A 12,399-nucleotide genomic window follows, 5' to 3' on the forward strand; every position below is an offset into this window, starting at 1 on the left:
TTAGAAAACAGTTCAGAAATAAAGTTGGCATTGAAAGCTCTAAAAACATTTTTTAAAATTCTATTCCAATTATGATTATAATAAATAACACTAAATAACTAATACCTTCAAATTAAATGTTTCTCCTATACATTCTACCATTCTCCGTCCTTCCTCCCTACAAAGAGGGGATGACAGAGAGTTGACAAGAGGCAGAGAATAAAAAAATTCAGTCTAAACCCTTTTAATTTTAAAGTAAATCTCTGAATCTTCCATTATTCACATCTATTCATATGTTCTAATAATTCTTATAGTAAGAAAGTTAAATAAAGTAACTCTTTCAAAGACAAATTATAATAAACATAAATTTAAAGTCTGAACAATGTAACCACAATTTTAAAACTCATACTGTTAAACATCAACAGGTTGATACTACATCTGTTTCTCATCTGTTTCTCAATTTTTCACCCAAGTTGTTATGGTAACCAAAATAAGTAGGATATGTGTTTCCTAAATTTAACTGATTGTTTCAAATAAATAAAATATCAGGTTCTTCACTATCAATAATATTATTACTGCAAACCTATATTTATCCTTTTTAAACGCTAGTGGATCACAAAATTACAATTAACTAGGCATTTAAAATGTTTTATCTCAGAATTCACATTTTTAATAAGCAAGGTCTTTTTGTTTCTAATTTGGAGATTTTACCTTGATTTTAAAATGAAATAAATGAATACAGTTTGTTAAAATACTCTCACAATGATATGATTGTGCTGCTTTGCAATAGATCGTGTCCTTTTCAAACATAAGTCAGATCCTGCCACTCCTCCAGCCCTCTGCTCAAAACCTTCCATTAGCGTCCCATCTACAACCAAAAGCCAAAGCCCTCACAAGGACATGAGGCCCACAGCCTCCCCCTTCCCTTGCTCAACCCACTCTGGGCACCTGATTTCCTCACTGCTCCTCCAGCCTCAGAGCTCTGTCCTCTAGTCCCTCTGCCTTCGGAGTACCTGTTCCCCAAACATCCGAGGCTCAAGTCTGTAATCAAGTACCAGCTTCTCAGTGAAAACCATCCCTTGTCAATTCCATTTTAAACTGCTATTCCAGCCACCCTCCCATCTCTGCTCTCATGTTACCCATCTACTATGAACTCAACCGTGCTCCCCAAAACCCATATTTTGAAAGCTGAACTCCCAACATGACTGCATGGGAGACAGAGCCTCTGAAGACGTAAATAAGGTTAATGATATCATAAGGGGTTCTGCTCTAACAGGAGTAGTGTCCTTGTAAGAAGAAACTCCAGAGAGCCGCTGCCACCACCCCCCTTTATTGTGCAAAGACAGGGACTTTTATCTATTGAGTTGACATTACCTATAACACCTATAATCTGGTACACAGCAGGTGACCAATAAATACCTGTTGAATGCATAAGGTATAAATTTTAAACATATTAAATGTTGATTTCCAAAAAAAAAACCTGGGCGGCGCCTGTGGCTCAGTGAGCAGGGCACCGGCCCCATATACCGAGGGTGGCGGGTTCAAACCCAGCCCCTGCCAAACTGCAACAACAAAAAAAAAAAAAAATAGCCGGGTGTTGTGGCGGGTGCCTGTAGTCCCAGCTGCTCGGGAGGCTGAGGCAGGAGAATCGCCTAAGCCCAGGTGTTGGAGGTTGCTGTGAGCTGTGTGACGCCACGGCACTCTACTGAGGGCAATAAAGTGAAACTCTGTCTCTACAAAAAAATAAATAAATAAATAAATAAATAAATGTTGATTTCCTATGGTAGAAAACAATACATTTCCATGATAATATTCAAGGAATTTGGTAAAAAATAAAAATATGTGCTTTTCAGCAAGTTAAATGAAAAAATCAAAATTACCAAACTTTTGTATTCTAAACATAGAAGTACAGAATCATACTTTCTTGGTTGTCCTCTATGAATCCGATTCAAACAGGCTCTGTCTTCCTCACACCCATCACAACACCTGATACTGTTACTTTGACCTTCTCTGCTCTTCCTCAGTGAACTCATTCACTCTCACTGCTGCAATCATTCCCTCTTTTTGGATGAATCTGAAATCCACCTCTCCAGCCCACACGTGACTGAGCTCCGGAGCTGTATTCCCAGCTACCTCTGAGGTGGGCATCCCCCAGCCACACTGCCAGCGAGTCAGAGGACAGGAGGCTCTGGGAGAATGTTTAACACTGCACTCAGAAGCAGAAAAAAATCCTGAGAAAATATAATTTTTAAAATGTAGTCTTTACTGGCATGTAGACTCACATAATTCTTCATACCGCCTGAGGAACTTCTTTTTTTCATTACTGAAATTAGACCTATGATAGGCAATTCCACTCTCTGAGTTATGACTGTAGATTCTAATTAACAATATACTCTTGTACGACCAGTTTCACTTCACCCACTGAATTATTCCCAATATTGTAGTAGAGTTTTATTACTTTCAAATTGAATTTAATCACTTGGGGGGGGATATAAGAAATTATATGAGGTTTTCAAATTAAGTTTCTAAACTAGGATAGTTTATTTTTAGAAGAAACATAGCTCCCATTTTTTCTTTCATCATTGGCTCCCAAATAACATTTCTCCAAACATTGTTCTTCCTACTCACTAATCAATTCATTATTAAAGACTTCTCTGAAGAACTAAAAGTAAAAATAAACTTTTTTACTTTGGTAATTTGATGAAGAAATAACTCAGAATTTAGAAAGGGCTTCAGATGAAAAGTTGGCTAATAGAACTGATTATCCAATTTAAACAAACTATCTATTTTTAGAATTTCACTGAGTAAAAGTAAAAAGAAAATTCCCAGAGAAATATGGTTATTACAGCTCCACAGATAAGGCCTCCCAAGGTGCAAAAGGCCGTGGGCAGCACTGTGGAGATTTCTACGTCATGATGTTCAGCATTAATCTGTGACTGAGAAAGGACATCGTGCCCCTGGCTTCTACTGCCCTTGTAAGATGAACGATTACTAAATATCAGGTAAATTTCACTGCTATTTCTTTCTCAAATTTTTTTTCTTCAAATTAAAAGTAAAAATAAAACCTAGTTAGGACAGATTGAATGTCTGTGTACCACCCTAAATTCACATGTTGAAATCCTAACCCCAAATATGACAGTATTAGAAGTGGGGCCTGACTTGGTGCCTGTAGCTCAGTGGTCACGGTGTCAGCCACATACACCAAGGCAGGCGGGTTCGAACCTGGCCCGGGCCTGCTAAATAACAATGACAACTGCAACAACAACAACAAAAAAAAAAAACATAGCCGGGCATTGTGACAGGCACCTGTGGTCCCAGCTACTTGGGAGGCTGAGGGAAGAGAATCACTTAAGCCTAAGAGTTAGAGGTTGCTGTGAGCTGTGATGCCACGGCACTCTACCCAGGGTGACACAGTGAGACTTTGTCTCGTAAAAAAAAGAGGCCTTTTATGGGGGGCCTTTGGGCGGTGATTACGTCATGAGTAGAGCCCCAGTGAATGGGAGTCACCCCCTTATAAAAGAAGCTACAGAGGGCGGCACCTGTGGCTCAGTCGGTAAGGCGCCGGCCCCATATACCGAGGGTGGCGGGTTCAAACCTGGCCCCGGCCAAACTGCAACCAAAAAATAGCTGGGCGTTGTGGCGGGCGCCTATAGTCCCAGCTACTCGGGAGGCTGAGGCAAGAGAATCGCTTAAGCCCAGGAGTTGGAGGTTGCTGTGAGCTGTGTGAGGCCATGGCATTCTACCTGAGGGCGGTACAGTGAGACTCTGTCTCTACAAAAAAAAAAAAAAAGAGGCTACAGAGAACTGCGCTGGCGTGCTACCCCGTGAGGTTACAAAGACAAGCTCGCCGTCTGTGAGCTGGGAAGCAGGCCCGCACCAGGCATTTGGATCTAAGATTCCCCAGCCTCCAAAACCGTGAGAAATAAATGTGTGCTGTTTATGAGCCACCCAGTCTATAACCTATTAGAGCATCCCAAGGAACAAAGGCAGGTGTTAACAACCATGCTTGGCTGCCCGAGTGCTCGTGAATGACAAAAGTACCTGCACACTCTCAACAAATCCTGCCGTCACTTCTGTTGAAATATACCCAGAAATGAACCATTTCTTTCCCACTCTTTCGCTACCTGATATCTTGGCCCAAACCACCATTTCTCTTACCAGGATTACTACAAGTGTCCTAAATAGTCTCCTGAATTCTACCCTACACAGCCACTCTATAGTCCACTCTGCACACAGCAGCTCCAGAGATCACAATAAAACATGAGTCAGATTAAGTCACTCTCCTACTCAATATCCTCACCAGGTTCCCCTCTCACTTGAAGAAAAAGTCAAATTCTTAAATAACTTACAAGTCCCTTCATGGTCTGGTTCCCTCCGCCTCATCCTGACCTGCTCTCGCCTCATCCTGACCTGCTCTCCCCTCCCTTACTCCCTTCGGCCCCAGTATCTTCCTTGCTAGTCACCAAACACTCTCCCTTCAGGCCCTCTGCATTAGCTGCTCCTCAACCCCAAAGGCTCGACCTCCAGATATCCATAGGACCGGCTCCCTGCTCCCCTGCCTCCTTCCAGGTTCTATCCCGTGAGGCTGTCCTTGAAAACAAAACACAAAACAGTACCCCTTCTCTGCTAGCCAGCCTCTCTAGTATCTTTTACCTACTTCATTTTTCCCAACGTGCTTAACACTTCTTGACGTACTATCGCTTTATTGGTTTGTTATTTCCATTACCTAACTAGAATATTAGCTCCAAGAAAGCCGAGACTGTTTTGTTCCCAGCAACAGAACATGAAATGGTAGATTACCAATAAATATCAATAAATATTTAGTTTCTTATCCCAAACTAGAGGCAGATGCTTCTTCCTTCAACTCACATATCACCACATTTCTACTTCTGATAAATCATATTCTTTGTATTAATAATCATTTTGTACTTATCTTAGCCTCCTTCCTACAAATACCAAGAACAGTGTCTTCTCTCTTTAACACCTGCTTCTAAGCATCATTTCTTTCTTCTCATGATACTATTTGCTGAGCTTAATGCGAAGTCACACGGAAAGATGCTTCTACGATACACCTGGATCTGTTGTGTTTTCATTTAGCAAATAGCCCGGTACCAATTCTTAAATTGCTAAAAAAATGTTCTGCTTTCATAACCCACCAGAAAATGTAATGTAAGTGAAACAGAAGAGAGCCTGGCTTGGAGAGGCCTGACACTCACTCCGCGCTGATGTGGAAACCACAGAAAGCATTTCTGAATGATGTTAACAAATCAAAAAATTTTCAGAGGTGAATAAAAACTACTTGTGAGAAAGCTGCCTCAGCTTGATCCATTAATGAATTCTACTAAAAATGAAGAACCAGACAGCCCATGTTTTACTTTATCTTTATAAAGAAATAAATAACCAGAGATGAACACGAAGAGATTTCTTTCTCTTAAAAAAAAAATCTGGCATTGCTATTGTAATTAATACTCACTTGACCCCAAACTTTTATACAAATCATTAACTGGTCTTTTTAATAAAAGTCTTAAAGCACCAATGAAAGACTGAATTATGATCACTATATTTTTTTTTAAAAAACTAATACATAGCTTTCATCAAATCAGTTAAAGGTCTGATACTAAGGGGGTTGAAGCTTTCCCATCCAGAAAAGTCAACTGTACACAGCAATTTATTCTCCGGGACTTGTGGACAAGCAGAATTTTACTTTTCAGTCAAATTCTTTAAAAACTAATAATCCATAATTAAAGTAAACAAAATAGTTGACAGGCTAGAATTCTTTTTCTAAGCAAAAGACATTAACTGAATTAAAATAAACAATACAGTGAAAATAATTTCCAGTCTCAGACAGTGTTAGCTCACCTGAGGTATGAGTCTATCCAGGTACCCGGCCCGATATCCATGGGAAGGATGTGTCGACAACCATTCTGGTAACCTGGGATGACCGTGGAGCCTGTCGGCAAACTCCATCTGCTGCCAGAACACTGAACTGGCTCTTACGTCCACACAAGCCTAAACCCAAGAGTACAAAACCACACAATGAGCTCTGTTTGGGGAACATTTTTTTTTAACTATCTTTATGTCACTACATGTTTTAAAACATTTTCTATCATAACTTTAATAAAAGATATGTTTAGTGCTAAAAAAAAAACTCAACACAGTACAGAAATAAGAGAATGCTCCCCCTCCCTCTCCACCCCCTCTCTACACATTCACAATAATTCAACTCCCCAAAAACAACCCCTTATTTTCAGTATGATGGATATTAAGAATATGCATTAAGCGTAAAACCTTTCACACAAATTAAAAATTTCTGTTTTCATAAAAAGGTTTTAAAAACTAATCTGTTATTAAACCATACTAAATAAATTTTACTCTAATCTATACCACTAGAATAATTACAAAAAGATTTCAAATAAATAAACAGAAAGACAATATACAGCTATATTTTTAATGTGCACATCAAGTTAACTACTTGACATACTTGAAAGTATGTGGGGAAGAATATATTTAACTCATTAAAGATAAAAAAGTACTAATACCGAGACTTTTTTAAGGATATACATAGATCTTGTGTCCACATATGCACAATTCCATCCTCGACTCATATGCGCACCACACATACACAGAACACATCTGAAGGCTGTTAACAGTAGCTGCACTATGAATGTAACTCGGGGCTCGGCACCTGTAGCTCAGTGGCTAAGGACGCCAGCCACATATACAGGAGCTGGGTGGGTTCGAATCCAGCCTGGGCCTGCCAAACAACAATGACAACTGCAATCAAAAACTTGCCGAGCATTGTGGCGGGCACCTGTAGTCCCAGCTACTTGGGAGGCTGAGGCAGGAGAATCACTTTAGCTCAAGAGTTGGAGTTTGCTGTGAGCTGTGATGCTACGACACTCTACCAAGGGTGACAAAGTGAGACTCTGTCTCAAATTAAAAAAAAAAAAAAAATAGAGTGTAACTAGGGTATTTGATGGTAATGGTGGAGAGGAAGCAGGAGTTTTACTTCTGAATTATATTAAAAATACTGTTTTAATAAAAACATTTTAAATCCTCCATTGGGTGACTTAAATATATATATATATATATTTTTAGAGACAGAGTCTCATTTTATCACCCTCAGTAGAGTGCTGTGGCATCACAGCCTGCAGCAATCTCCAACTCCTGGGCTTAGGCAATTCTCTTGCCTCAGCCTCCAGAGTAGCTGGGACTACAGGCGCCCACCAGAACGCCCGGCTATTTTTTTGTTGCAGTTTGGCTGGGGCAAGGTTTGACCCTGCCACCCTCGGTAAATGGGGCTGGCGCCCTACCCACTGAGCCATAGGCATCGCCTGACTTAAATATTTGTATAAGTCCATTCAATTTATTTACATTTCTTAACTTATTGTTTCTATGAGAAGTAACAGAAAACAAGGGATTCTATTTCCCAACTCTTTTACTTCTGATTAAAACTTAAAATAAAAAGGCTCGTGTGATGGCTCATGCCTGTAATCCCAGCCCTTGGGAGGCCAAGGCAGGTGGATTGACTGAGGTCACAGATCTGAGACCAGCCTGAGCTACAGTAAGACCTCATCTCTAAAAAATAGCCAGGCGTTATGTGGGCACCTGTAGTCTCAGCTACTTGGGCAGCTGAGGCAAGAGAATCACTTGAGCCCAAGAGTTTGAGGTTGCTGTGAACTGGGATGCCACAGCACTCTACCGGAGGTGACAAAGTAAGACTCTGTCTCAAAAAAATAAATAAATAAATAAAAAAGACACTGCTATTGATAACATGTGCTCTCAAACAGGTCTAAAGTCGTGTAGTCATGATCCCCAGAAAGGCAAGCGTAAAGCCCTGCCATGCTACATCGCCTCCTAACAAACACCATTAAAATATTTTTAAAGGTTGGGAAAATAAAAGGAAAAAATAATTGGAAATTCAAGTAAGGCCTAACATGGTGGCTCATGCCTGTAATCCCAGCACTCTGCGGGCAGATTATTTAAGGCCAGGAGTTCAGAACCACCCTGAGCAACATAATGAGACCCCATCTCTAAAAAAAATAAAAGTATTTAGCCAGGTCGAGTTGCAGCAAGCGCCTACAATACCAGCTACTCAAGAGACTGAGGCAGGGGGATGGCTTGAACTCAGAAGTTCGAGGTTGCTGTGTGTTAAGATTAGGCCACTGAATTCTAGCCTAGGAAACAGAGCAAGACTGTCACACACAAAAAAACACTAAGCCACAAAACAACGCACACAAAAAAAGAAATTCAAGAAGTTTTATTCAATATTTACAGAAATATAATTAAGATCTTTGAGTATTCTGAATTAAAAGGAATACAAGGTCCCTTACCCTACTGCATATAATATATAGAAGTACATGTATTAATATGTATATAAACATAAATATACGCCAATGTATATAACAGAAAAAGTATATTATCTGTGTTTACACAAATACATTTAAATTTATAAATATATAAATGTATATATAAAATTTATATATCTATAAATGTGCAAGATACGTGTGTGCTTACATGTAAAATTATGTGTATAATATATGTCTACACAGAAATAATTATTTGATGCTGAATATGTCCCTCACAGCAATCACATTCACAACATAAATATAAGCTAAGATAAACAAGTAATTATTCTTCTAAAATAACTCACAAACATAAAATGACTTGAAAGAATACTAACTCAAAAAACTCTGAAAACCCGAAGATAAATATTTCAATAGACGTAATACACTCATGAATTATCTAATTACTTAGTGTCTGCTACACAAACCAAAAGCATACTTACCTAATTTTTTTTTAGCCTGAGAGTGTTAATCAAAACACAAGTAGGGCAGCGCCTGTGGCTCAGTCAGTAAGGCGCCGGCCCCATATACTAAGGGTGGCGGGTTCAAAGCCGGCCCCAGCCAAACTGCAACCAAAAAATAGCCGGGCGTTGTGGCGGGTGCCTGCAGTCCCAGCTACTCGGGAGGCTGAGGCAAGAGAATCACCTAAGCCCAGGAGTTGGAGGTTGCTGTGAGCTGTGTGAGGCCACGGCACTCTACCCAGGGCCATAAAGTGAGACTCTGTCTCTACAAAAAAAAAAAACAAGTAAAATATTGCCCTGTTCAATCTCTAAATAGCACAGTTGTAAGGAATATTTGAAGCAATAACTGATATGCAGAAATAGAAGAAATTAGTTACCCCAACAGATTAGGAAGTATTCCAAATTCAAAAGTATTAAAAAGGGACTAGCAATATCTGGTTTAATTATTAAGATAAGGGTATCAGAGTTAGTCTATACTTCCAAACTCAGTTTAAAGACCCACTAAGCTCATATCATTTTGTTTCCAAAATGAGGATTTTATTTATATTTTTCAAATTTATGAAAAATAAACGATAGGGCGACACTGACAAGATGGCAGACTAGGAAAGCCCCGGATCCTCCTCCCAGTGAGCACATTGATTCACAAAGTACAGATCCCCTTTGCAAGGAGTCTCAAAATGAGGGCTTCTGCACCCCGGGCAAGTACAAAACCAGCTCAATAAAGCCAGTGGGACAACTGGAGACCTCACCACACTCTTAAACCTGCAGCTCCCAGTTGCTCTTGAGGAAAGACAAGTTGGCCTGTCTATCAAACACTCTGACTTTTCTAGGAGCTGCCCAAGGGACTGGCTTTATAGCACTAATGGAACCTGGAATGCCTGGGGAGTCTGGGACCAATAATAGCAGAGACAACAATGTGAACAAGCACATAAGCAGTTGCCATTGCCCCCCCCCCCCCAGGCTCAGTGCAGAGCAAATGGAGAAAAAAAACAGATCCCAGCGTCTCCCTGGGGAGAAAAACAGGTAGACCACATGTCCAACATTCTCACATTTCCAGGGGCTGCTCAAGGGACTGGCTTCTATCTCATCTGTCTAGAACACTGATGCGACCCAGCATACTTTCCATACCTAGAAGTGGCTAAGAACAAAGACAGTGGTTTGGAGTAGCAGGAATGTGTGTGAGGCTCCCAGGATCTCTGCTGGGCTGGCTGGTCAAAGGGTTCTCTTGTACAAGGCCAATCTGTGAAGACTGGGAGAGGTGGCTATTTTTTTTCCTAATGTGTAGATACCAACAGAAAGAGTCAAAGAAAAGGAAGAAACAGGGGCGGCGCCTGTGGCTCAAGGAGTAGGGCACTGGCCCCATATACTGGGGGTGGTGGGTTCAAGCCTGGCTCCAGCCAAAACTGTAAAAAAAAAAAGAAAGAAAGAAAATGAAGAAACAAGGAATTATGTACCAAAGGAACAAGACAAATCTTCAGAAACCAACCATCATGGAAGAGAAATGTATAATTTACCTAACAAGAGAATTCAAAACAATCATCATAAAGGCGCTCAATGAGGTCAAAAGAACAAAGTTAGAATTGCAACAAAGAGACAGAAAATGTAGAAAAGCAATAGCCGGGCGTTGTGGCGGGCACCTGTAGTCCCAGCTACTCGGGAGGCTGAGGCAAGAGAATTGCTTAAGCCCAGGAGTTGGAGGTTGCTGTGAGCTGGGTGAGGCCACAGCACTCTACTGAGGGCCACAAAGTGAGACTCTGCCTCTACAAAAAAAAAAAAAAGAAAGAAAATGTAGAAAAGCACCACCCAGAAAAATCCTGGAGCATCTTCCTCAATGGCCAGTGGGTCAAAGAAGAAACCAAAAGGAAAACTAGAAAGTATCTTGAGACAGATGGAAATAAAAACCCAGCCTAACAAGACCTATAGAACAATATGAAATAGTTCTAAGAGCACACAGTATTTATACTAAAAAATGCCTGATTTTAAAAAAACTTAAACAATCTAACTTTGTATCTCAAGGAACTAGAAAAAGAATAACTAATCCCAAAGTTAGCAGAAGAAAAGAAATAATATAGATTAGGGCAAAAAAGAGATAGAGAATAGCAACAGAAAAAAATAAATGAAAGAGCTGGGTTTTTTGAAAAGATAAACAAAATTGACACATCTTTAGCTAGAGTAACATGAAAAAAACCTCAAATAAACAAAATCAGAGATGAGAGAGGAGACATTCCAACGATGCCACAGAAACACAAAGGATCCTAAGATTACTCTAAAAGAAACAGGTAAACTCCAAAAAAACAGACAACCTACCAAGACGAAATCAGGAAGAAACAGAAAATACAAACAGATCTATGACTAATTAGTAGATTGAAACAAAAATCAAAAATCTCCCAACAATGAAAAGCCCATGACCAGACAGCTTCACTGGTGAATTCTCCCAAGAACATTTAAAAAGTTAACGCCAATCATTCTTAAACTCTTCCAAAACTTTATTTATTTATTTATTTTTCTTGAGACAGAGTCTCACTATGTCGCCCTTGGTAGAGTGCAGTGGCATCACAGCTCACAGCAACCTCAAACTCTTGGGCTTAAGCAATTCTCTTGCTTCAGTCTCCCAAGTAACTGGGACTACAGGCGCCCGCCACAACGCCTGGCTATTTTTTTGTTGTAGTTGTCATTGTTGTTTGGCAGGCCCGGGCCGGGTTCAAACATGCCAGCCCTGGTGTATGTGGCTGGTGCCCTAACCACTGAGTTACAGGTGCCGAGCCTCTTCCAAAACTTTAAAAGAGGAAACAATGCTTCATTTCATGAGGCCAGCAGTATTCTGATAGCTAAAGACACTACCAGAAAAGAAACTTAAAAGAGACTATCCCTGAGAAGCACAGACGCAAAAATCCTCAGCAAAATGCCAGCAAACCAAACTCAACAACATAGTAAAGAATGATACACCGTGACCAACTAGGATTCATCCCTGGGAATCAAGAATTATACACAATAGTCAATTAATGTGATATACAATGTAAGGGACAGAAGTCAGATGATATCTCAATAGATTCAGAAAAAGCACTGGACAAAATTCAACACCCTTTTACGATAAATACTCTAAAGGAGTAGGGAAAAAAGTACATTACCATGATACAATAAAGGCCATGTTGAAAAGCCCAGAGCCAACATCAGACTCAATGGTGAAAAACTGAAAGCTCTTCCCCTAAGACCAGGGATTAGGCAAGAACGCCCTGTCTCGCCACTTGTATTCAACACAGTACTGTGAGTCTTACACCATATACAAAACCAACACAAATGGATTCAAGGCTTACACTCAAGACCTGAAGCTGTTACACAAAACTCCTAAAAGAAGTTTAAAGGCTAAAAGAAGGCTAAAGTCCCAGCCACCAGTGATTAGATAAATAAGTAAATAACTGGCATCCAAATCAGAAAGGCACTAGTAAAATGATTTCTCTTTGCAGGTGACATAATCATGTATGTAGAAAACTGTAAATATGTTGCAAAAAACCCTGTTCGAACTAATAAATATAAGTATGTATAAATATTTATATTAATAAATAATAAATTAATACAAGTAAAGTCAGGACACAAAAATCAAAATATAAAAATCA

General features: G+C 39.8%; 1 protein-coding gene across 6 annotated transcripts in view; it reads right to left on the reverse strand.

Annotated features, from left to right (window-relative positions):
• The window catches only part of OMA1 (OMA1 zinc metallopeptidase), a 67,491-nt gene that overhangs the window by 14,228 nt on the left and 40,864 nt on the right, over positions 1–12,399 (reverse strand). For all 6 annotated transcript variants that reach the window (XM_053576756.1, XM_053576757.1, XM_053576759.1 and 3 more), the window contains one exon: positions 5,839–5,988. In XM_053576756.1, the coding sequence (XP_053432731.1) occupies positions 5,839–5,988 (150 nt within the window). The remainder of the gene's footprint in view (positions 1–5,838; positions 5,989–12,399) is intronic.

Source organism: Nycticebus coucang, chromosome 22 (genome assembly GCF_027406575.1).
Source record: "Nycticebus coucang isolate mNycCou1 chromosome 22, mNycCou1.pri, whole genome shotgun sequence".
Lineage (NCBI taxonomy): Eukaryota > Metazoa > Chordata > Mammalia > Primates > Lorisidae > Nycticebus > Nycticebus coucang.